The sequence below is a fragment of the Ptiloglossa arizonensis genome, chromosome 13 (assembly GCF_051014685.1).
Source record: "Ptiloglossa arizonensis isolate GNS036 chromosome 13, iyPtiAriz1_principal, whole genome shotgun sequence".
Classification (NCBI taxonomy): domain Eukaryota; kingdom Metazoa; phylum Arthropoda; class Insecta; order Hymenoptera; family Colletidae; genus Ptiloglossa; species Ptiloglossa arizonensis.
The window spans coordinates 8,224,878-8,252,650 of NC_135060.1; the positions used below are offsets into that span (position 1 = coordinate 8,224,878).

The 27,773-nt window shown below is 43.3% G+C and overlaps 1 protein-coding gene across 3 annotated transcripts in view; it reads right to left on the reverse strand.

Moving 5' to 3' along the window:
• LOC143154062 (uncharacterized) overlaps positions 1-27,773 on the reverse strand; it is a 419,640-nt gene that overhangs the window by 295,544 nt on the left and 96,323 nt on the right. For all 3 annotated transcript variants that reach the window (XM_076325839.1, XM_076325838.1, XM_076325837.1), the window contains exon 2: positions 7,304-9,526. In XM_076325839.1, coding sequence (XP_076181954.1) covers positions 7,304-9,205 — 1,902 coding nt within the window. In that variant the 5' untranslated portion in view covers positions 9,206-9,526. The remainder of the gene's footprint in view (positions 1-7,303; positions 9,527-27,773) is intronic.

A 27,773-nucleotide genomic window follows, 5' to 3' on the forward strand; every position in this document is an offset into this window, starting at 1 on the left:
GTATGGAGAATATATAATTTAATCAAATGTTTATACAAATCGTGTTTCATTTTCACCAGAAAAAACGAAACGACTTTCCGAGCAACCTAATATTTCCAATCGGGGAAAACTTCGTGATTTGGAATTCAATTTAGAATTTAAATATTACGTTCCTGTGAAGTGTAAACGTACGTATGCGAAGTATATAAAAATGTTCCGTTCCAGATTAATTTTACGACTTAAAGAAGTCGTGAACCGCGAAAGAAACCTTCTTAACTCCTTGCCAATCCCGTGACTGTCAAGGACGAGACTGACGCTCTCTGATTGACTAGCCGTGACAGTCACGGTCTTACGTGCAAACATACTTTTTACACAAAAAGTATACATCCCGTTACCACTCTAAATGAAATTTTCAGTTGCGTTTATAATTCATACTAACGTAAAATATCATATACACATTTACACGTAATTCCTTTCACGTTTCACAATAAAAAGAACTTATTTACCTGCTTAAAGTCACTTTCTTAACATAAGAATACCACGACCAATATATGAAAAAAAAAAAAACAAAACAAAAACAGATAGACACTTTGTGGAGCGATTTCGTAAAAATTGCAAGACAGGCAATTAATCAAGCGCTCATTGTAAACCTAAACGACTATCAGCGCGCAATTCTTTTCATCCCAGCGCCTCGACGAGCGTTCCAACGGAGACTGTTACCACGAAAGGGTTAAAATGAAAGAAAAACGTTGGAATCCATCGTACGTTATTCCACGATGACACTGGAAGCGATATTGTCGCATTATCGTCGCGAAATAGCGATCCGTTCGTCGCGTAGCTCACGTTTGCTTTAAATCGTCGTAACTCGTCAAGTAAACGGCGGTAGCTTTCGCGCTCGTTGAACATTTCCCTGGCGTTTTCCATTTTAGATTTATCTCCCGACCTTCCGACACGCGATTAAGGATCGCTCCGTACGTGCCGACGTTTCCGCGTGAATTCGTCGCCGCGAGTTCGACGCGCCGAGCGAAACTCGCGCTACCGCGAGGCTACGTGCTGAAAATCCGCAATAAGGCCGCGGTACGGGGCACGAAAGAAGCTGGAAGCCGGAGAGCCTACGGCCACGAAGGATAACACGGTGCCGGTGGTGTTTAAAATCGAACGGAAATCCAGTCGAACCGTCTACCGCCGTTACACCGGTTACTAATAATAGAGTAGATACCGAACGGATAGAAATACGACTTCCTTCGGCACTCTGTACCCTTCTGCGTCCCAAGAATAACGGGCTTCGCGTTCGAATCGCAGCACGACTGACGAAATAAGGGGTCAGGGCCAGCGATCCAATTCAAACGCGCGATAACAACGGGGCTATGAAACTGAAGACTGCTCATCGTTCGAAGATTGTGCATCATCGAAAGACATGGAATAAACCTTGCCCTCGCGAGTCGCCGAAAACAAACCGTGGTACAGGAATGATGGTACTTGGATGAAATTGGTCGAACTTTGCACTGATACCATTTTCACCTACTGTGTCCCAAAGGTATTCAATAGGATATGATGTATGTGGATCCATGTGTGAATAAACTGGAAAATCTAAGTCTAATATTCAAACTGAATACTTGTGTATCTTTCTACGGTTCAACTATGTGTTAAAGTCGAGTAGGTTCACAAAAATGACCCATAGTCCAGGAATGACAGTACCTGGATGAAATTGCTTGAACTTTGCCCTGATCTCCACTTTCACCTACTGTATCCCAAAGCTATCCAATAGGATAAGATATAACATGTACATGGGTCTACATGTACAGAACATGTAGACCCATGTGCGAATAAACCGAAGAATCTAAGTCTAATATTCAAACTGAATACTTGTGTCTCTTGCTACGGTTCAACTATGTGTTAAAGTCGAGTAGATTCACCCATAGTCCAGGAATGACAGTACCTGGATGAAATTGGTTGAATAAAGCTATTCAATAGGATATGGTATATGTAGACCCATGTGTGAATAAACTGGAGAATCTAAGTCTAATATTCAAACTGAATACTCGTGTCTCTTGCTAAACCTTCTTTTAGTAGGGTTCAACCATGTATTAAAGTCAAATAGATTCACAGAAACAATTCATAGTCCAGGAATGACAGTAACTGTATGATATCGATTGAACTTTGCTCTGATCCCCACTTTCACCCACTATATCCCAAAGTTATCCAATAGGATAAGATATATGTAGATTCACGTGTGAATAAACCAGAGAATCTAAGTCTAACCTTCAAACTGAATACTTGTGTCTCTTGCTACACCTTCTTCTACTACGGTTCAACGAAGCGTTGGATATTGAGTAGATTCAGACGACACTTGTCTGTCGTCACGTGATGACTCTCTTAATAAAAGATTCATCTTCTTGGTAATCCTTAGTTGGAATTGTTCGAAATATTTAATTGGAATTGTTCGAAATATTTAATTGGATTCGTCCGATTTACGCGCTCGAAACGGGACAAGCTCCGCGAGCTTCCTCGTGAACGACTAGGTGCTTGTGTTTAGCGGGAAAACTTTTCAACGAGCCCTCGTAAGTGTACACAATGGCTAATTGGGGCTCGAGAGAGAGAGAGAGAGAGAACGTGCTCGCGCGAGGGAATTCTTACGCGCGTAACACTCGTATCGACGATAAGTATTTTCCATAACGTGCTTTCCAGAATTCCGATAACAATTTCCGCTCGAGATCACCGCCACGATGTACGTACACGTTCGAATACTTCTCGTTCGCGATCCAACGTTTCTCGTATTCTCGTGCGCCAATGATTTCAACAATGATGACAATCCAGCACGAAGAATCGTATCGGCACGATTCGACGCGCAAACTGAAAGAAGATTATTAGAAAGATAGAAATAAAATTACGTGTACGCAAAGTACGCAACACCGCGCAACATCGAGTACGCGAAATGAACCGTGATTTCGCGACAAAAGTGTTTTTACGAGAGGTATTTCAATCCCAGCTCTATAACTGAAAGAAGATTATTAGAAAGATAGAAGTAAAATTACGTGTACGCAAAGTACACAACAACGCGCAACATCGAGCTACGCGAAATGAACCGTGATTTCGCGACAAAAGCGTTTTTACGGGAGGTAATTCAATCCCAGCTCTATAACTGACATAAGATTATTAGAAAGATAGAAATAAAATTACGTGTACGCAAAGTACACAACACCGCGCAACATCGAGCTGCGCGAAATGAACCGGTGATTCGCGACAAAAGTGTTTTTACGAGAGGTATTTCAATCCCGGCTCTATATCGGGGATAATAAGCTTCTCACGGAAACATCACCGATCGACTTCCAACCGAGTGAAACCGGAGAGGAAACGTTCGCGATTTCGAACACCTACGTTCTGCGTTGAAAAGTATAGAAACCGTTCCAGGTTTCATCGAGGTTCGCGGCTACCGAGTACAAGAATAGCGTTAACTTTATCGAAGCTAACTTTCACCGGAAGAAACGGGCTGTCGTCAATTTTCACCGATTAAAAGACCAACGAGCGGCCAACAATTGAACCTAGCTCGCACCGATCTAGAAACTTGATACACCGAAACGTTTCGCGTCCCGACGTCCCACTCGATTTCGCGATACGCACGATAGGTAAGCACGTAACGTAGATTGCTCGTTTCGTCGCCTCTGGATCGAATTAGCGAAAATTACGAGCGATGGATCGAACCTATTATCGGGCACGACCTCGTCGGCACGTGCTGTCGCTCAACTCCGACAATGAACGAACCCCAGGGTATCGGATGCGACCTGGCAAGCTCGCGAACTCGTAAAACGAACAATCCTCAGATGTCACGTTCCACGATCGACCATCGTCTCGCCTCGAATGGTACCACCCGCGTCATCATCGTGTTTCAGAATGCAAGTAATAACGACGATATTACGCGCGCGACACGACTACGACCAGACTATTCGGACCCGCGACCATTCGACGTTATCTAATTGGTGCTCGCGGGACAAATTCTATGACGGGTGTCTATCGTTGCGTCGAGGACAGTTACCATTGAAGACGATCCTCGACGCGTTGATCTTTCGCGGGAATTTTTCATATTTTAGAACGTACACGTCTTTAAGATCTTTTAGTTTAAATTGTAGCGCGAAGAGTTTGCCACGCGTTGATTCTTCGCGGGAATTTTTCATATTTTTGGATATTCTTTTCTTTAAGATCTTCTATTTCAAACTGTAGCGCGAAGAGTTCGCCACGCGTTGATTTTTCGCGGAAATTTTTCATATTTTTGGAAATTCTTGTCTTTAAGATTTTCTATTTCAAACTGTAACGCGAAAAGTCTTCAATATGTTGACTTTTCGCGGGAATTTTTCAAATTTTAAAACGTTCTCGTCTTTAAGATTTTCTATTTCAAACTGTAGCGTGAAAAGTCTTCAATGCATTAACTTTTGGCGTCAATTTTTTTATATTTTAGAATATTCTTCTTTTTAAGATCTTCTATTTCAAACTCTAGCGCGAAAAGTCTTCAATGCATTAACTTTTAGCATCAATTTATCCAATTTTAGGACGTCTTTAAGATTTTCTATTTCAATTTCTAACACAAAAAGTAGAAACATTCAACTTCTCGGGGTACTCGTTGTTTAATTGACAACGGTAACGTTGTTTAAAAGTTTACGAGTATCATTTCTTGTAAGCGCGTTAAAGAAACTTTATAAGTCATCGATGACCGTCGTGACATTCAACCTGTCGAAGCGAAGTGAAAATTTACCAAGTGCATTCTATGCCTCGAAACTGGGGGAAAAAGTTTTCGATATCGTAGATCCATCGATCTCCTGTTTTTACAATAGTTTTAATACGATCGAACGATACAACACGGTTTCAATTTTTCTATAATTTCGATGAAACCTTAACGATACGAATAAAGTTTCGAGCATTGGGAAATCTCGAAGGAAACATTTAAGGAATTTTTAAGCACGATTGGTACAATTTACTGTAAAATCACGGTGTACGTATACGAGTGGCGTATTTGCATCCTCGGCACGAACACGATTGGAAAAAGTGTTTCGATGCAGATTCAGCGGTTCCTTGCAGAGACATTTTTACAGACCTGTCTAGCTATAAGTCAAAAAGTCAGGGTTAGATCGATACCAGTAGTTGCGTCCACCGCAGCCACCAATATAGAACGTTCTCTGTTCGAACGACGAAACTACTTTTTCCACGCTATCGTGATAGGTTAATGAGTACACATTTATGCGCAACAATATTAATCGAATCGATTACAATCTCCTGTGCCAAATATGCGACGATCGCTGAATAATTTAGAATCGGCTTCGTTTATAAACGACGATACGAGTTTCTATTCGATTCAATTTAATTTCTCGATAAACGAAAAGTAAATATCCTTTGTGCACGATCCAAAGAAAAATTGATAAATTCACGAGTCAAAAGTCGTACACGGAGTCTATTTGTATCTTGGAATGTTACGAAGTAAGTAAATAATTCATGTTGGTCATCGACCGAATCAACGAGGGTATACCTACTTATGAAAATTATTCGAATTCATGGAAGAAGGAAACTTTTCAACAAGCATACTGTTACGAAAGTTTATCAACTTCCCGGAAACTTCGATGAAATTTTCTACAAACACAAAAGATGTTCGTATCGCGTTAATTTTGTCATTTTATCGAGAACGCGTGTTTCCATAACCGAATAACAAATACTGCAATCTTTAACCATTAGTCAAGTCTCCTCGTCGAAACTGTTTTCGTAATCCCTGGTGCATCGAAGATACGAAAAACGTGAAATTACTCGCACATTTATCAACGATCGCGTACGAAAGTTTGAATTTATTCCGTCAGAAGGCATTCCATTTTCCATCGAACAAACATATCGATTTCTACCACGCGATTCGACGACGTCCACGTAAAATTTGAGAAGCAGAAACCAACGAGACGTTTGATTTATCGACTGCATATTCCTAGCTACTCGGGGTATACTTCGGAGAAATTTTCTCGTAGCTACGCGACAGAAGCGTCTCAATTTATACCATCGTTTCTATTTACTCGTTTTGGCTACCGTGACTTCGTCTCAACAAGTTCCTTTCATCCACTTCCTGGTGCAACAACAGTGACAGCGTGCAACACCGTGCAAAAGAAATCTAGGGAAATTACCAACGCGACTCACCGAACGGGTCTCGTGGCTTTTAATTAACAATATCCACGCGTCGTTTCGATAGTTTTCATTTCAATTGTTTGCTGAACGATCTTTCGTCTTCGCTCCAAGAATCTAAAGTGTAAGCGAGATTGTACTTGGCGAGGAGAAACAAAGAAAAATCGTCGTGAATGTACAACGTGACCTACGTTTCGTCTATTAATTATTAATCGCGTATTTTATACTCCTTCGATACGTTTCGTATTTACAATGTTGAGTTACAAGCACGAGGGAATGGTTCTTCTCGTCGTTCGGTGAGAATTTTTGCAAAATTATATTTCTTGAACTAGCGAGCGAAGACTCGAAACGACAATTCGAATTTATCTGTTCGATACTTTGAGTCTACTCGAGTTTACTCGATACTTGAGTTTACTCGATACTCGAGTTTACTCAATACTCGGTTATACAAAATTGAATCTACTCGAAGTAGGTAACGTTTCGACTGATTTTCACTATTTCCATCACAGTTCGAAGCTTCGACGAGAAGAGCGAACGAGATTCACCGAATGATCGTTTACCCTGTATGAAAATACCCCAATGAAAGTTAAAGTCGCGTGTTTTCCAATACGTAACTCCGTGAGAATACTAATACTTAATCGATGAGGTATTCCCGATGAAAGTGAGTTCGAGCTCTCGTCCCGAGTACTTTCGACACATTTTACGTGAACAAAACCGCGCGATGAAAATCACTCGGAAGGAAATCCGCGTTCCGATTCACTTCCATCGTGAGAACCACAACGATCCATCAACGAGAATCTCGCGAAGATAATACGACAAGTACAGAAATATGAAAATTCATCTTTGTAAAAATTCGAACACAAAACGAACCCGAACAATCATATGGACGATTGAAGGTTCGTTCGAACAACATTGTAACGATCCGCAGAACCGGGGGACCACTGTGTGGATCGAACAACACCACCCTCTCGATGGTTAGGGGAGTGTTTGCGTGTAACACGTGGACAGTGATAATCACTCCGGGACTCTATCGGGTACCGGTTCATTTTCTTAAGAACTCGCGAGCAAAGAGCTGGAATAATTCCGCGCGAGTTGGGGAGCCGGGTACGGTGTTCACCCGGTCTGGGTGAAAGCTACGTCATCCCGTTGGATGTGCTCCTCTCCCACGGGGACTTACCTCGTCTACGAAAGATCTCTGCTGCATAATGGTCCAGCACTTTTTGCACGGGCACACACTTTCCTGTTCCTTGAAATTCTCGGCCCGTTCTCTGTCACGGTTGGTGATCTGTGGCGGTGGCGGTGGTACGGGTGATGGCATAGGACTGGTGGCCACCTCGAGGCTGTCCGAGCTGGACTCGTGACGTCTCGGGGGTGTCACGTTGTTGCTTAGGTTGTTTACCTGGGATGTTTGCTTCGCATCGGCGGATCGTCCATGATCGTTCGCGGACTTTGAGTGGGACGGTGACAGATAGACGTTCAGCATGCACTTGTTCTGTTGCATAATGGTCCAGCACTTTTTGCACGGGCACGCACTCTCCTGTTCCTTGAAATTCTCGGCCCGTTCGCGGTCCCGGTTGGTGACCTGTGGCGGGGGTGGAGGTACGGGCGGCGGTAGAGGACTGGTCGCCACCTCGAGGCTGTCCGAGCTGGAGTTGTGACGTCTAGGGGGCGTGATGTTTGTGACGTTCCCCTGGGAGGTTTGCTTCACCTCGGTCGATCTTCCGTGATCGTTCGCGGACTTTGAGTGGGACGGTGAGAGATAAACGTTCAGCATGCACTTGTTCTGTTGCGGCTGGGGCCGTAGGAAATCGTCCAACAGATAGAAGCTTTGAGCTCGGCTGGATCTGGTCGAGGCGGTGCGGTTCTCCGCGGATACAGCGGCGGCAGCCTGCTCGGCTTTGCAGAGGTTCTCGCGATGGGATACACCGATACACTCGTCGTCGAATTGATGTATGGTCGGGAGATGTCTATCCTCGAGGTCCCTCTCGGTCGATTCCACGCCGTCCTGGTAGAGCCTACGGCTGACCTTCGATCGTCCGGTCTGACTGAATTCACCGTTTTCTCGGTAAATGTCCCTGCTGACGCGGGAGACACGGGCGGAATAGGAGGTGGGCTGTTGGTAACGCGACGACTTGTAACCGGAGCCGCGTAGATCGTCGCGTACGTGCTCGCCCTCGATCATCGAAACGCTCATGTTGTGGGACATGGAGTGTTGCACAGCGTGCGAACCACCACCGCTGCTGGTCGGTGCCCTGAGGAGAGCGCCGAGGGATCGCCACGTCCTGTCCAGCTGTCTGGTGGAGTTCGACGATACGGAGGATCTGGTCCATTTCCGGTCGTTACCGGGCGACGTGAGCGCGGTGTTGCCCACGGACCATTTGCGATCGTTCGCCGGTGACGTGATCGAGGGCCATTTGCGTTCGTTGGACGGCGATGCCATCGAGGTGCTCGACCACTTGCGCTCGGAGGAGGATACGGTGGTGGTGGTGGCGGCCAAACCGCGATCCGTACCACCGGCGTTCAATTGGTCCTCCCGTTGCCTGGCCTTCCACCAGGACGAGGTCGACGTGAACAGTATCAACGCGCCGCGGAGCGGATTCTGATTCTTCGATGTGGTACCGCCGCCGCCACCGCCGCCACCTTTCGGCGAGTGCTCGCGATCCTTAACCTTCAACGAGCAATCGCGGAAATTCGTGTCGCACTCGCAATCGCTGAACGCTGACGCGTCCCGGTCCCATAACGCGTTCTTCTGAGCGGCGACCTCCTCCTCGTGGTAAAGCGTCGCGTTCGTGCTACGCAAACGTGGCCTGATCTTCACGAAACCGTAATCGTTGCTGTCCTGAATGGACTCCAACGCTTCGACCCGGTGTTGAACGGTACCGGTGGACGGTTGCAACAACGACGTCTGACCGGACGAGTACTGATGATGACTGCCGCTCAGCTGCAAGCTCGGCTGTTGCAACAACGTCGAGGTCCTCGCGCGGTGTCCCTCGCCGGCGGTACTGCGCTGCAGACAAGAGAAACTCGCCGAGTGTCGCAGGCTCGAGGGCGGATTTCCCGGTTGACTCACTCCCAACATCTTCCCTCTTTGATATATTCAGTCTTTGATCTCGAGCAGCGGGGAAAAAGAGATTTCGATCGCTGGAGCGATTTCACGGACGGCTCGGGACGGATCGATGCTCTAGCTCGTCATTACACTGGCAGTGATCTTTGTCGATTGTTCCTGCGGCGGCACGCGACGATAAGCTCGCTTCGAGGTGCAAACCTTCCCTTTCCGTGTTCGTCGGTTCTTTCGCGCGTCACATCCTCGATGCGATTCTCGTGAACAGGCAGCCTTGTCGGCTACATCCTCGTTGCTCTCGGTGCCTTTCGTACCGTACGCAGACGGTTCGTACGAAATCTGGAACAGAAAGTAGGAACAGGATAGGGGCTAGCGAACTCAAAAGAAAAAAACGGCTACAACGAATCGAAGCGACCAAGCATGAGGGGGGCGAGGGCGGGGGGTGGTTGCGGGGGGCCTGGCTCGTGAACGAAATTAAACGATCGATGCGAACGACGGAAGAACACCAGACTCGTGGGAAGCGGACGTACGTCGTTCTTCCGTCGCGTTCGCCGATATATGATGAATGTACTACGAGTTTCCTCGTTCGATAACACTTATTGAACGGTACCAGGTTATTCGATAAGTTTTGTCGGACGATGGAACATATTGAACAGTACGGTACTCAGTTGCTCGATCAGTTTCGTCGTTCCATAAAACTTACCGAACAGTACTACATTGAGCGGTACTGTTCAGTAGGTTTCATCGAACGACGTTCAACGATACTGTACAATAAGTTTCATCGAACGACATTGAACAGTATTGTACAATTTAGTACTGTTCGATAAGTTTAATTGAACGACATTGAACAGTACTGCTCGATAAGTACGATAAGTTTCATCAAACACCATTGAACAGTACTGTTAGATATAGTACTGTTGAATATGTTTTATCGAACGACATTGAACAGTACTGTTCAATGTGGTACTGTTGAATAAGTTTTGTCGAACGATATTGAACAGTACTGTTCAATGCAGTACTGCTCCATAAATTTTATCGAACGATGTTGAACAGTACTGTACAATAAGTTTCATCAAACACCATTGAACAGTACTGTTAGATATAGTACTGTTGAATATGTTTTATCGAACGACATTGAACAGTACTGTTCAATGTAGTACTGTTGAATAAGTTTTATCGAACAACATTGAACAGTACTGTTGAATAAGTTTTATCGAATGATATTGAACAGTACCGTTGAATAAGTTTTATCTAACGACATTGAACAGTACTGCTCAATGGTTTTATCGAACAACATTGAACACTACTGCTCAATGATTTTATCGAACGTTAGTTCAAGTACTGTTCAATGCAGTACTGTTCTATAAGTTTTATCGAACGATATTGAACAGTACTGTTCAATGCAGTACTGTTCTATAAGTTTTATCGAACGATATCGAACAGTACTGTTCAATGTAGTACTGTTCCACAAGTTTCATCGAACGATATTGAACAGTACTGTTCAATGTAGTACTGTTCCATAAGTTTTGTCGAACGACATTGAACAGTACTCTTCAATGTAGTACCGCTCGATAAGTTTTATCGAACGACATTGAACACTACTGTTGGATAAGTTTTATCGAACGACATTGAACAGTATCGTTGAATAAGTTTTATGAAACGATAAAACTTATCGAACAACCTATTATGCGCGATCGTGTCCAATGGAACCTACGAGAGTTCCACGGGGAGAAGGAGAATAGAGCGATGACGAACGAAAAATGATGGAGCTCAGTAGGTACGATTCGTTCGGCGATCGGTGAAGGACCAAGGTCGTTTCGAAACCAAGGCCAGGTATCTACCGAAATGCTCTTTGAAAATTCGATTTATTTTTAACCGCGTCGCTACGTTCTCGGTGAACGCTCGACGTATCTTTCGATCGTTCACCGAGACTCGTTCGAACGCTTCCACGACATTTGAATATTAATATTTACGAAACACAAAAATTAAAAATCATACACGAACGTATTCTCTGTGAACGTCTCAGGAAATGGTTCCTCTATCGGTAGACACCGTATATGTATAGCGATCGTCGTTTCGACGAACACGATGAATATGTAGCGAGTGTTTGATGAAAGTTCGCAGCGATGTTTCCATGCTCTTCGAATCGAACATTACGAGGTAGAGTTCTTTCGAGGTATTCTCTTCGACGTTTCGACCGATTAGTTCCTTTTCGGAAACAATATACAATAATGATCTAAAATACAACGAAATAAAAAAGGAACAGACGATAAAATAAAAAATTACAAATTAATATATACATATCCAATATAGAACATGTGGAAATAAATCGGAGAAAACGTAACTGAATATACTGAATCGAATATTTATAATCGGGCTAGATTCGCCTTAGAAATAACTTTCATCGATTCTTCTCGCTCGAATGAACGATAACCGCGCGAATCGAGAGGTTACGTTCAAATAAAGATACAAATGGTTAAAAATAATACAAAACCAGAGACACGTTACATCTCACTGTACCTCGAATCACCTTTGTATCTCGTTTCCGAAGAGAACCGAGACGAACCGATCGAAACGTCGTAGGAAAATGCTCGCGATGATGTTTACCTCGCAATCGTTCTCGTACACCGAAGCGACAACTAAAACTTGTATCTCGTGAGAACATAGGACCGATGCAGCCGCGTTAAAAAGAAGCACTGGGGTTAGAAAAAGAAAAGAGAAACAGAAAATGAACAAATTCAAAGACGACTTGGGGTAAACGTTGGTGATTCAAAATCAGGTTGGAACTAGGTAGTTGGGTTGGTTGGGTTGGTGGGAGTGTGTCTATCTACGGTTGGTTGGAAATATTAAATCGTACACGTTTTAATTATTCCCCAATTAGCGAAGTCTGGAGCGCAATTAACGCGATTAACGTTCGTGGAAAAAAAAACGTCTGGCGATCGCTCAAAGGGCAGACTCGTTTGGCGGCTGCGCGGCAGGGAATCGCATCCTTTTTCGAGTGGGTTCCGTTTCGAAAATACGAAGGAAGCTTCACTAGCAACTTTCGTGTCTCCCCGAACTCCGTGAGCTTTTTTACCACCGTTCGAACCACACTGGCCGGAGAAACGTTGAATGGACGTCGAGTTCTCGTAGCACTATCGAGCCGATGGTTCGACACTCGGGCGCGTTTCGAGTGCTAATTAAAATTCTCTCGGTTGCAGGCCGAGTTTGTCCGTGTTGGTCTCGTCGATACGATTACGCGTACACGTGTACACGTGTACACGTGGGGATGGCACATGTGACGTTGGATGCCACGGTGGCCAGCTCGCATACTTCAAACGGACAACGACTGTACCTGTTTCTCATTTACGTAGAGACGAAACGACGTGACGTTACATCGACCAACGATCGTTTCCCCGCTACGAGATAATTTCGTGCAATTTCCGAGATTAAAACAGTCGATCGTTATACTGCACGTGCGATCGAGTTTATCGGGGTTTCGTCCAGTTAACGATGGCCAGGGGCGGTCGGTTTACGACGCGGACGTGACTCCTTCGCTATTCTGCGATTTCTTACTCGTATAGTTCTTCTTCGTTGAATTTTAGCCGACGAGACGAAAAATTCGTACGGGATGCACAGTGCGTAACTCTCGCCGGAAGATATTCTCGTAAAATCGTCGTTCCACGTTCCTTCGATTTCATTTGTTTCGGTATCGTCGAAGCGTAATGGTAAACGCGGAGTATCGAACCGAACAATTACGATCCGAAATTATTCGAATACGGATTCTTCCGGATACGTCGATGAATTATTATTTTGTACGAATGACACCGAAATGTCACCCACGCAACCTTAGGTTAACGCACGCGGCTAAATTCGTTTGTTCTGGACTGTAATATCACGACGATGAAAATAGTTGGAAAATGTTTGGAGAAATGTCAACTGCTAAGAAATCTTAAGAAATTCGACATTGGAGAGAAATATATTCGTATCGTTTTATTTCTCACAGTGAGGATTCTTTTCCTGGGCTTCTTTCGGATTATAATGTTAGGTAACTTGGACTTTTGACTAGTCTCGTTAAATATTCCTCGAGATATGTATGGCTGCACGTTGTGTAACAAATTTTCCTCCCCTACCGACACCAAACTTGGTCACTTTGTTAACGTTCTTCGCTAGAAAACCAAAACATAGATCGTTAACGTGTAAAACGTGTCAGCTGTTTCGTACAATATTAATTGGTCGTATCGAGATAAGTAAGAAATTTAACTATAACTCGGTGAAATCTCCAAATTCATGATTTCGCGTATCACGTTTCGTACATCGATCGAATACGATTCTCGAACAACGAGCTTCAGCCTCTTATAAAACGAAGTAACGCGATTACAAAGACGTTAAAATTCTTGCAATACTATTGTAACCGACTAAACGAAAAAACAGCTTTGCAACGTCTTTGTAAAAGATTCTTGCAAAAGAATCTTCCACCACAAGGATCCTCGTCCATGGACGTTCTCGTTGCTCTTACGAACCAAGGTCATTCAAAGTGGACGAACCTTCTAACGATTAAAGCGCAACGTAAATCTCGAAGAACATTCGAATAATGCAACAAATCTTGTTCGTACGATAACTGTTCGTAGTTTATCGTAAATACACTTTATTACCAGTTATTTTCACCATCTCGTCGTATTTTACTTCTTCGCAAATACTTACGTTCGTACGCACAGCTATTAATAGGATGTTCGATAAGTTTTGTCGTTGAATGAAACTTATCGAACAACGTAATACTATACTGTTCGCTAAGTTTTACCGAACGACTTATCGAACAACTGTATATCATTGAACTTAAAACTTATCGAATCTAATACTATACTGTTCGCTAAGTTTTATCGAATAACTTATTGAACAATCTTATACTTTTGAACTTCAAACTTATCGAACAACCTAGTACTATACTGTTCACTAAGTTTTATGGAACGATTTACTGAACAACCTTATACTATTGAACTTGAAACTTATCGAACAACCTAGTACTATACTGTTCACTAAGTTTTATCGAACGACAAAACTTATCGAGCAACTTAGTACTATACTATTGAATAAGTTCTATCGAACGACAAAACTTATTGAACAACCTAGTACTATACTATGCACTAAGTTTTATTGAACAAAACTTATCGAGCAACCTAATACTATACTGTTCACTAAATTTTATCGAATGACTTATTGAAAAATCTTATACTTTTGAACTTAAAACTTACTGAACAACCTACTACTATACTACTCACTAAGTTCTATCGAACAAAACTTATCGAACAACCTAATACTATACTGTTCGCTAAGTTTTATCGAACGACTTATCGAACAACCTTATACCATTGAACTTAAAACTTATCAAACAACCTAGTACTATACTACTCACTAGGTTCTATCAAACGACAAAGCTTACCGCACAACCTTATACCATTGAACTTAAAACATATTAAACAACCTAGTACCACACTATTCTCTAAGTTTCAACGAACGACAAAACTTACTAAACAACCTAGTGCATCGATTCCCAATTACCCACAACTCCCCGAAAAGCTTCCGGAAGTGGTAACCGATCGCCAGCTCCTCGCGAAATATATCCCCAAGTTGTATCCATCCACGGAGACCGATCTCGCTTTGCGTGAAAACAATCGGCGCGATCTCGGCCATCTAAATGGAATCCATCCGATTGTACGCGTCTACATGGAACGAGTTACGCGTCCCCGTAAAGATTTCTCTGAGTTTACGGCAACGGCACGCGGCCACCGTGTCTACCGCGTGTCTATGTAGGTGCAAAACAGTGAAAGGTTTTTCAAGGCACGAAAGTAAAGTGACACCTACACGCGGCCGATCGCTAATGCAAAAAGGCAAGGCCGTTCGCGCGGATAAAAGTTCACTGCATCATTGCGAAAGCCAATCGGCCGTTGCGGCAACAATGCCGGCTAATGGGATACCAGCGAATCCGAGCGGGAACTTCATTTTAATTCCGCTCCGCGATACCAATTAGACGCCGATACGCGGAGGCTACACTTTCTACCGTGCTGGCCAACTGGTACCTGCGTCGAGCTATTATTGCTTCAGTGCGTTCTTTCGCGGCGGGGGGTTGCTTGCCCGATGTTGGAGACCACGATGGTGAGGGGAGGGCTTTGGGGGGGGGGATTTCAACACACGGAGAAACGAGCAATCTCTTTGTCCTTGCGCCGGATATTTTCGATAAAACGAGCGAGGAACGGTCGTTGCGCGATATACGTATCAAAAACGTCGTACAATCGATGACACTAAGAGCTCGCGTCTCGGCTCGAGGGACGATTTCGTTCGTCTTCTCTTCAGTCGATGGAGAGTATCGTACGCGAGGTATGCATTTACTTACGAGTCGGAGCGACGAACCAAAGACACGACTTTCCGCGGTTTAATTCCGACGTCCGACCAACCTTCGAGATCGCGATCTCGCCGAAGCTCGCTTGCAATTCTAATGCAGTCATTAACCGGGATCGTTTAAATGGAAAAAAAAGGACATCTACGTCCTTCACCACCCCCTCACTCTCTCTTTTCTTTTGTCTCTCTTTCTCTCTGTCTTTCTTATTCGCTATCCTTTTTTTCTTTCTCCTTTTCTCTCTCTCACACTTGTTTACTCACTTACTCATTTATTCCTCACTAGTTCACTCGCTCACCCTCTCTCTTTTTTTGTCTCTCTCCTCTCTTCTCTCAGTCATTTACTTACTCACTCACTCGTTTACTCATTTACTTATTCCTCACTCATTTGTTCGCTAACCCTTTCTCTTCTCTCTTATTCAGTTACTCACTTACCAGCTCACTCACTAACTCTGTCACTTAGTCATTCACTCACTCACTTACTCTCTCACTTATTCTTCACTGATTTGCTCACTTACCCTTCCTCTTTTATTTACTCACTCACTTACTCCTCACTCATTTATTTACTCACTTACTAGCTCACTCACTAACTCTGTCACTTAATCACTCACTCACTCATTTACTTATTCTTCATTAACTTGCTCTCTTACCCTTCCTCTTTCATTTACTCACTCATTTACTCCTCACTCATTTATTCACTCACCCTTTTTCTCTCTCTGTCTCTCTCCTCTCTCTCTCACTTTCTCACTTACTCACTTACTCACTTACTCACTTACTCACTCACTCACTCACTCATTTACTCACTCATTCACATACTTACTTATTTATTCACTCACCCTCTTTCTCTCTCCTCTCTCGCTCATTTACTCACTTACTCACTCACTTATTCCTCGCTCATTTGCTCACTCACCCTCCCTCTCTCGTTTACTCACGCTCACTCGCTTACTCACTTACTCGCCAACTCCGTCACTCGCCCGCTCGCTTATTCCTCACTCATCTGCTCACCCTCCCTCCCTCTCTCTCTCTCTCTCTCTCTTTCTCTCCTATCCTCTCTCCGCCACTCTCTGGCTCTCCCGTTAAAATTCCGCGCTCTCACGGAGTAACCCGGGCAGAGCGTAAAGCGGCGTTTAATTAATCCGCCGACTTGACCGAATTTTTTTGAGCGACGCGATGCGGATCATCCTGGAAACCGCAGAACCGTATAGCATTCAGTGCATGAAAGCAAGGAAAACGAAGCAAGCAGCGGCTGTGTAACTCATCGTGGCGGGGGCCGCGTACCGCGAAACGAACCACGGCATCCGTCGTTGCATCGAGAAGAATCGTCGAAGGCAATTGAAACGACTGAGACTGAGCGAAAAAGAAAAAGAGAGAGAAGAAGGAAAGAAGGAAGACAGAAAAGAAAAAGAAAGACGGAAAGAGAAGAAAGAGCGAGGCGCTTTTCGAACGGACGGATGTTTATACGGGTGGCTCATGCATATGCGCATCGAACGATCGCCTTATACGCGATTCTCAAAACTGCCGTTCGTCATTGTTCGCGAACGGATGGTAGAACGAATAATCACGTCTATACCAGAAGTGCCGATCGACGACCACCTTGTCGTCGAACATCGACGCCTATTGATAATTATAACGAATTGTCCGTAACGTTGATATTCATCGAGGAAATCTCGCTCGAGTAAATAAACACCAGCCGCCAGCTCGACAACTCACGATGGACGGTACCTCGAGCCAATTATAAAAGACGCAAGATTTTGATTTTTTCACACTTTTGCTCCCGCTGTGGATATTTATCGGGAAACAATTTGGATAACTGCAACCTTTGGATTGCAACCATTGAAAAACAGTTTGGATAACAATTGGAGTACTTTCGCAACCCTTGTGTGCGTTCCTTGGGTCTCTTTCGATTTATTCTCGTGGTATATTGTTATTTTATAATCAAAGGTATTGCGATAGATATTCTTCTACATTTCTTTCATTCTTTCGTTGTATTATAAAGTTAATAGTTAACCAATCAATGACCTAACTCAGACCTAATCCTTGTACGTTCCTTGGGTCTCTTTTAATTTATCCTCGTGGTACATTGTTATTTTATAATCAAAGGTATTACGATAAATATGCTTCTATATTTCTTTGATCCTTTCGTTGTATTAGAAAATTAATACTTAACCAACCAATGATCTAACTCAGACCTAATCCTTGTACGTTTCTTGGGTCTCTTTCGATTTATCCTTGTAATATATTGTTATTTTATAATCAAAAGTATTGTAATAGATATGCTTCTACATTTCTTTCATTCTTTCGTTGTATTAGAAAATTAATATCTAACCAACCAATGACTTAACTCAGACCTAATTCTTGTACGTTTCTTGGATCTCTTTCCATTTATTCTCGTGGTATATTGTTATTTTATAATCAAAGGTATTACGATAGATATGCTTCTTCATTTCTTTGATCCTTTCGTTGTACTATAAAATTAAGTACACGAGTTTTACGTATTCGAAACACTTTTCACCCTAGAAACCTTGAGCGTGTATTCCAAGGAAAATATAACGAAAGATTTATCTTATATCGTAGTGTATTGGAAAATTTACGACTACTTAATCTGACTGTGTAACGAGACGCAAAGTGTATGTATATTTACACGAGAAGACGAACCGACAGTATTATTGTAACTACGCGAGATAAGCGGTTGAGAAGTCCTCGTAGAAGCGAAGAAATTCGTTTTAAAAGATCGAAAGACAACGTCTAGTGTCTTTCTCCACAGATATTATCCGTATCGTTGGAAATATTTTATCGGTCGATTTTCGTTGCGTAAAAAAAATGCATTTCACGAGGAACAACTTGCAAATCGTCACGATTTGCGTCATCGTGCTGCGTTAACGTTTGTATAATATAGATGCACGTGTCTTTAATAAAATACACGCGAGCACAGTTTCCGAAGCCACAACGCGGAAATGTTTCAAGGTTCAAGGACGATACTTTCAACATCTTCTATCGAATAAAAAAGAAGTCCGTATGAAATATCCGAGACGTAGACAGTTTTATTATCCGTGTATATATACATATACGCACATTATTTTCCGTATCGTTGTAAAATTTATATCCCGATATAAATCTCTCGTTTTACGTTCATATTTCGGTCCCCGCCGCGATGTAAAATTAAGAACGGGGCTCTTCATATTCGAATACATCGAACCAAAGATTTCTAACAGAACGAAACTATCCGTTCTTCGATACAAATTTTAAAAATATTCACACTTCGTGCAAACGCAACGTTTCGAATGCAACGCGACGCGAAACGCAAAACGAATCCCGAATTCAACGCGAAACACACGTCGATTTTTCTAGTCTCTTTTACTCCAGGGATTCGATCCAATTACGCGACTAAAAGTGTCTCTAAAATGTTTACCAAACAATCCAAACCCTCGTTACAATCTTCTATTACGTTTACGATTGTAAATTTTCAAAAACCAGAACAGGTATCTTTTCACGCGCGATTATTCTCCGAGTAGATAGAAAAATTCCACCAATTTTGTCCTCGGTACACGCGTAACGCGAAATCAAAAAAAATAGAAAAAAATTAGTATTCTTCGCGAAGAACGATCTTTTAACACACCTGCTATGAACAAATACTGTTGCACGTAGGACAAGAACCGCGACAATGCGACCATACAGAAACGTAATCGGGTATTCGCGCTCTGGATACATCCCCCGTCAACCTGGTTAACGTTAATTGGTCGGAATCTTCGACCGTGACTAATTGCACGCCCGGTATGTACCTATACGATAAGAGCGCGCCGTGGCGACTATGCTCGGCCGGTTCTCGTTCTCGGCTCGTTTAAGAAATTTTCGTTGCGAAAGAAATTTGAAAGCTTCTCCTCCCCCTCTTTCTCCTTCTCTTCCTCCTCCTCCTCCTTTTACCGAGGACTGATTAATTTTGAAAGGCGACGAGTTACGTGAACGAGCCCAAGGAAAATGCGCGGCAAACCGAGAAGGTTTCCACCGGGTGCAACGGAGATTGCACCACGTAGGACGAGCCAGCCCCGATTTATTTCCTTACTTTCACGTGTAAATCCGATCCCATCAACGAAACCGCGTCGCGGAAGGTGGGTGTCGTAATTTTCCGCCGAGCGTAACAATTCGATCATTTTCTTTTTCGCGCGGGAAGTTCCGCGCCGTGACGCTCGTGAATCTACGGACTTTCGCCGATCGCGATCGGGAGATTGGCAAGAAAAATTTTCTACCCCCGGAGTGTTTCACTCGCGGAGTGTATTCTAATTTCGTAAGTTACGTTAACGTTCTACGTTCACTTTGCTCGGAACGTTTTCGATGTACGAGTCGCAATTATCGAATGGGTGAGGGGACTGAAACACGAGGATCGAAATGTTGTTTCCGGATAAACTGTGCTTCTTTGGGACGGATTCGTTACCTTGTACTCGAATTTTCAATGAAAATCTATCGACGAAAATCTATCACGAAAATCTATCGACGAAAATCTATCGATGAAAATCTATCGACGAAAATCTATCGAAAATCTATCTACCTATTCGACTATTAAAATAATTTTCAAGTCCCCGAATTGAACCGCGATCGTTACTTCTCTTTCGGTTCCAAGTTAGGGGTGCTACACCCTCTTTTGTGAATTGTTCGCGTGTCTCGAGACGTTAATGACATCGAAGGGAGGGTTTCGTGAGGTAAGGTTCGTGGTTGGTGGGCTTTCAACCTCATTGATCCAGTGATCGTGAAATAAAAAGTATTCATCGTTACCGCAGGGGTATTTCACGCGAAATGATTAAACTTCTCGACTAATTCGAATCTGTGGACGAATGATAGACTTCGGACAATTTCGAGGAAGTCAAAGTCCTTGCAACAATTGCAACGAAGTGTACACTTGCTTCCCTTTTACCACTGAAGTTTAACACAATCCCACCATGGATACTACTAGAGCTAAACTGCTACAGGCAGTTTTGTAGTCGAGATTGTCAGCTAACGAATAATAGACTTCGGACAATTTCAAGGAAGTCAAAGTCCTTGTAACAATTGCAACGAAGTGTACACTTGCTTCCCTTTTACTGCTCAAGTTTAACAATCCCACCATGGACACGACTAGAGCTAAACTGCTACAGGTAGTTTTGTAGTCGAGATTGTCAGCTCACGTAATTCGAATCTGTGGACGAATGATAGACTTCGGACAATTTCAAGGAAGTCAAAGTCCTTGCAACAATTGCAACGAAGTGTACACTTGCTTCCCTTTTACCACTGAAGTTTAACACAATCCCACCATGGACACGACTAGAGCTAAACTGCTACAGGTAGTTTCGTAGTCGAGATTGTCCGCTCGCGTAACGATAGGACGTGCTGCACCTCGGACACGTAGCCTGTATCGGCACTGTTACAAATGTCAGATGCTCGGGCTCTAACCCCTAGTTTCAAACGTACCCAGGGGGATCGACTCGGAATAATTTTACCATTCGACCTCTCATCTTTTCATCGAATCATCGAGTACGAGGGATCGAAAGACTCTACGCTTCAATCTCACAGCAGTTGCAAGGAAGTTTATTCTCTAGGCATTTTTAACGGAGTTTAACACAATCACATCGAAGATAAGACCCTTGTTAAATCGTTTCGCGAATATAGAAACTTTCACCTGTTCACACATCCATTCGAACAATCGCGAAAAAAATGATCCATCCTCCAGTTTCTACTGGAGAATTCGAGTGGACTGAAAGTTACGGAAGACCCTAGGTTTCAATGATTGCAGAGAAGGATCGCAATAATTACTCTGACAATTGTAGGGGACTTTACTCTCGGATCTTTTTTTACTACTGCAGTGTAACGCAATTCCATCGGAGACGAAACCCTTGCTAAACAGCTACAGTGTGAAATTCCAGACCGCAGCGCTCGTGGGTTTAGAGGCTTTCGTCTATCACCGCATTAATCCAAAGATCAGGAATGAAATTTATCTACCTCTCGACAGCCAGCTCTACCAGGAGGTTTTACTTGGGATAATTAGTCCTCCCGTTGGATTCGAATCGTCAAGTTTGGATCATTTCTTCCACTGCAGTTTAATAATGTAGGAAACTCACAACTGAAGTTCTTTGAATTGTGAGGTTCAATTAGTTTACAGGATTTGTCTATAACCCCATTGATCGGAGTATCACTAACTACAAAAGTATCTACTTACCAGTATCAATTACTATCAGAGGATTTGACTTGGAATAATTAGTCCTCTTGTTGGATTAGAATCGTCAAGTTGATTCTTAAACTATATCTTCTATTGCAGTTTAATGCAATTTAATCAGAGTTACAACCCAGACTGTAGTACTCTAAATTTTGAAGTTCGACCTGTGGTGTTCATGGGTTTACAGACTTTGCCTATAACCTCACTGATGGGAATATCACTAACTTCAAAAGTATCTACTCACCAGTATCGGTCACTATCAGAGGATTTGACTCGAACATGACGAAAGGACCAGTTGGTCCGAGTCAAATCCTCTGATAGTGGTGGATACTGATAGTGTAGATACTTTTGTAGTTACTGATACTCGGACCAACTGGTCCTTTCGTCATATTCGAGTCAAATCCTCTGATAGTGATCGATACTGGTGAGTGATACTTCGAGTGATCGATACTTTTGCAGTGATACTTGGACCAACTGGTCTCATCGTCGCATTCGAATCATCAGGAACCTTTACAGAGGATTTTGGACTCCAGCGATCGCAAGAATGTTCACGCTCGATCAACATCCGCTCTCAATGCACTTGACGCGACTCCGTTCGGATCGAGACTCGGAACAATTCGATGAGTAAAGCGAGCGCCGAAAAGAAATTTCATCACGTTAGAAGGACGAACAGGGGACCAGCTGAAAGCATGGCTCAGTGTACAGAAGGCTCCATTCGCTTCGAACGTCGCTCGATAATTAGAAACGCGGAGGTAGTTTCAACGGGGTAATAGAGGGAGAGTAGACCGTACGGTCGCGACTTAATTTCATCGTATCGAGGGTGGGGTCGTAGCGAGAAACTGCTCCGTTTTCTAGTTCAATGTTCAGAACGTTCGAATCCGTTTACGGAGAACGAGAGAGCCTCGTTACTTTCATTTCGAGTGGTCGTCGTCGTCGTCGTCGTCGTCGTCGTCGTTGTCGTCGTCGTCGTCGTCGTCGTCGTCGTCGTTCTCGTCGTCATCGTTGTCGTAGTCGTCTTCGTAGTCGTCTTTGTAGTCGTAGTCGTAATCGTAGTCGTAGTCGTAGTCGTCGTCGTAGTCGTCGTCGTCGTCGTCGTCGTCGTCGTCGTAGTCGTCTTCGTAGTCGTCGTCATCGTCGTTGTCGTCGTCGTCGTCGTCGTCGTCATCATCGTCGTCATTATCGTCATCATCGTCGTCGTCGTCGTCGTCGTCGTCGTAGTCGTCGTAGTCGTCTTCGCTCGATATCTTCCGCACAAGAGGATCGTGGCATGCGAGAAAGGGCAATTCCACGTTGAATGGCCACGCGCCCTATTATTTCTGTCTTCTCCCAATGAAACACGTACATGCGCGTTTTCACCGGACAAATCGCTAGACGACCACGACAACGTTAGGCCCGGTGTACACATCCGTTTTTCAGAATGGCGTACACGTCCGGTTTTCGCACGTGCCGCAATCACCAGGACGGATGCAAGCGTTCGTTTTTTAATCCGCGACGATGGCCAACCGCCGCTACCGGAAACGAAACCGAAGGAAACGAGTTTGATTCTCGTTTGCGCAAGAGAACACAATTCCTTTCGTAACATAGTGAACTGAACGAAATTTATTTCATCACGGACGATCTTCCGAGGATCTTCATGGTGACGACTTATGATTTTTTTCCGTGTACTTTCAAGGTTTAACTTTTGCAAAGTTACGTTTTTCTATGTATATTTAATTTACGATATTATTGGGTTACTCGAAAAGTCATTTCGTTTTTTTTTTTCTTAGTGAAAATTAAACAGGATTTTTTTTTAGAATGTATAAACATATTTTACTAAATTATAGATTCTCCATTTTGGAAAACTTTCAAGGCAATCTAACGGTTAATAAAGAAATAGTACCGGTTGGTTGCGTTAAGAATCTGGTACAGCGTGATAAATTCCGTGTGCGTACAATTTTCTTAATAGACAAACATAACTCGACGGTGGATTTACTTAGGATCCCTACGGATAAAAGTAAGAATAACATTACATAGATTTCGTCGAGCGACACCGTGATCCCTCGGTGACGTTCCCGGAAGAACGAGGAGCCGCCAGCGAGAGACGTCAAGAGATACGATTTATAAACATAAAACCGTAATAGAGATAAGTGACGCAACGTATCAAATTACCGCACGGGGGTCCGTACACTGCACGAACATCGTCCCCGATGGCTTAGCGCGTGACGATAAAACGTACCAATAATTGTAAAAAGGCACGGTCGAGGAGAATCGAACGGATGGAAAATAATCTATATTACACCTATTCGAGATTAGTCGTATAATACAGAATAATCCTGAAATAAAGATTCAGGGTAGGTTTTATTTACAATAAAAGTAACGCGTAACGTTCGAGAAAAGAGTAATCCGTTCTAAGTACAACGATGAAGATAGTTTGTCCGTTTAAACACCAGAACTAATGGTGAACACGTGAATATTTGTATCGTACGAGGAAAAATGCAAATTAATCTACGAGTACCGTTAGTTGTCTATCTTGATAATTGTTCGTAAATATTGTAAGCAAAGACATTGTTAATAATTGAATTTGAGAGAAGTCAAAGAAGTTTGAAACAAGTCAAATCGATCCCTTGGTAGTTGAAGTGTTAACACTTCGACCACAGATTTCGCTTCCGCGAACGTACATCGTGTGCGGAAAACCATCTCGTACATCGAGAGGATGTGCATATTGAACGCCTATGGGAGTTCGCCGCAAGCGATCGACCGACTAGGGGCCTATGAGCGTCGATGGTCGAAGAATGAATAAAAAATAGAACTCTACGTCTATTCAAAGACGCAGTTCTGTTACCATACAAATACCGCGCGTTCGAAAAACAAACGTGTGTACCGAGCTTTACGAAGGGCCGATAGAGCGATCGGTGCCATGCGAGGATCTCGTGCGTTACGAGCGCTCCGAGACTTCGAAACTTCCGACCGATAATTGGTCGCCGGTACATCCAAGGTAATTAGGTACAATAAAGATAAGTAGTACGGGAAACGGTAACGAACGATCACTGTTTCAACGTGCAGACAACATCGAGACGTACGAGTCGAGCACGACGAAACTCCCGAACGACCAGCGTCGGCGAAATAAAGAGAAGACGTCGCTCGGAAAAGATCTATAGGTAGGGCCATCTGTCGTCTCGCGACAGACTTTCGGTCACGCGACCACTGGGAACGCGATTGGCTATAGTCTACGCACGACACTGTACTCTCGCATCGTTTCTCACGATGAATCTCTTCCTACGTAATACGGAAGGTAATACGGATCGGTGATTTAATTCGGTGTGCTTCTGAAACGCGTCGAGAAAGATCAAGAGTGCATCGAGTAACGTGCATCGAGTTAACGGGGAAATCGTGTATTCGACGTGAAAATTATTTATCGAATCGGCGAGCGAAATGGAAAGAACCCGATCGAGGAAAGTTCGAACGCGTACGGTGTACTAAATACAAGCCATTTTAAGCACGAGTGGGGCAACACAGTTCGCCGGTAGATCGTTCCGCGAAGTTTTTCGATACGCTAAGAACGGTTAATTATTTTTTATCGAGGCCATCGATGTCGAAGCACTTAATCATCCACGTAGCCGAGAATACGATTACGCGTGCAGGGTGATTCGAGAGACTGGTATTTTTCGAAGCGGACGTAAGAGAAATTGACACGGGAGATGTATAATTTAATAACCTCTATTCTACGAGACGCGATACCCTGCGCGCCAAGCAAATTGCGATCGATACTTTTTTAACCAAAGACGACGGTATCCTATAATTTTACACCACAGCGATTCTTCCTGTCGTTCTATGGTGTAAAATGCACTCGTAGGAAGGCACAAAGGAGTTAACACTTCGTAAAGTATTCCGTATATTTGCTCTCTGAAAATTACTATTCGAAAATTCGATGGAAACTGTCGATTCATTGGGGATGCGAACGTTTCAAATTTACGATCGTATTCTCGGACAGTTAACGTTGCAGAGTGTATCGGGTCGTCGTTAAGTGTAACACTCGTTAAACGTGCCATATTTGAGAAGCATCGTGCGCATTATTCGATTTTCAGCGAGTTTCGAAACGCGAGACGATTTATACCTTCGAACATCTTATTCGTGGTACTCGAACGTCAACATGGCGTCTATTTGATCTTTGTATTCGATAAAAATACGTTCCTTGGAAAATTTTTCGACACGATGGGGGACGTACGGTGTAAATAATTTTCTCATCCTTCTCCGTACGAAACAACATTCGTAAAAATTATTCTTTAGATACCATCGATTGTTCACGAGATACTCCACCATGACGATACAATAAACATTCTATATATCACCTCCAAAGGTACTTTAAAAAGTTTCGTTACCGTTACTATATTAAATACACGATGGTATCCAAAATTGGTTGGTTCTCCAAAATTGGTTCGTTCTCCAAAATGATACCAAGCCACGTTATGGCAGTTTCTGACGCATACGTTGTTCACTTTCATAATTTTACACGCGAAACGTGAAAAATCGAGAGGCGAGAAATAAATCGAACCACTCCGTGAGAACAAAATTGTAATTGCAAATGTACGGTCGTACCTACGCAAAAACCCTGGACGGAGATACGTTTCGTCGACTCGTGCAATATTTTCTCGTTGAAGAAAGTGCGTGTATTGCCCATCCCAGTTCCTAGAATCGCCCCGTATACGTTTGCGCTATTGTACTTGCGTCTATTCGCGAGAAAAGAAGAAACGATTGCGTGCGCGATCGAAGCGTAAAAATAGTTACGCGAGAAAGGAATCCAAAGCCTACACAGGTGGAATATTTCTACCGAAAAGACGAGCGAAAGTCGAGCTACAAAAGTTTCAGGCAACTTGTCATATTTGATTCGAGTAATCGTATCTAGGAACAGAAACGTACCAATATTTAGTTTTTGAACATCGTGCTTTGTTGAAAGTGAAGATTCTTTTTACGCTATATTTTTCTCTCTTAATTATTCCCCAAAACTTCCGATTGGTAATTTTTACACGTTGAGTAATAAAGAAATGATATCAATTTTTGCTTTACAATACGTTACATTGTAGGTTTGGAAAGTGGAAAGTTCGAGGTTTAAAATTTTTCACGCTATATACCTTTCTCTCTTAACTATTCTCTACTAAAGCTTCCAATTGGTAATTTTTATACGTTGCAAAGAAATGGTATCAATTTTTACTTTACAATATGTTACATTGTACGTTTAGAAAGTGGAAAGTTTAAGCTTTAAAATTGTTCACGCTACATACCTTTCTCTCTTACCTATTCCCCGAAACTTCCACTTACTAATTTTTACCCGTCGAGTAATAAAGAAACGGTATCAATCGTTGCTTCACAATACGTTCCATTGTATACATTCTGAAAGTGGAAAGTTTTCAAACGTTAATCTTTCATTTTCATCTACCAATTTTAACGAACTCACGATAGTTCGTGTATCGACATACTGAGATACTTTTGGCCAAGTTTTCAACCCCGAACAAATATACACGCTCGCAAAATATTTACCGACGCCAATAAACGGCCTACGCCCTGTGGGAGGAATCACGGACCGGGATAAGAGAGACACGCGCGATTCCATCGTGGAAAGATCGCGTACGGTGGATAATAGATAATAGCTCACGGAATTCAGCATTGTGCTGGTGGTCGTCGTCCGTATCGCGGATAATGTTCGACCGCGGGCGAATCGAAGCCGTCGAACGCCATTATCCCAGTTCCCATCTAATTCGCTCGTCTGGAAAAACGTACGGATCGGCCGTGGAATAAAACAATGGCGCGACAGCGGTGTGGGAAAGGTCCTGTGCGAAGCTGGGATACGGCGTTGATGAGTCGACGCGTGTTTTCATCCAGCTGGTAACCCGGCTGGTTAGAGGAACTAATTAGAAACGTTCAAACGCAACGAAACTTTTCATTCCGAAATTATTCGTCCGCTCGTATCGTCGAGCTCTGTCCACGCAACGAACGAAAACGTAACACTCTGTTTCAAATTCGAGAACGTTTAAGTTTCGCGTAAGTAACGAGCAAGGA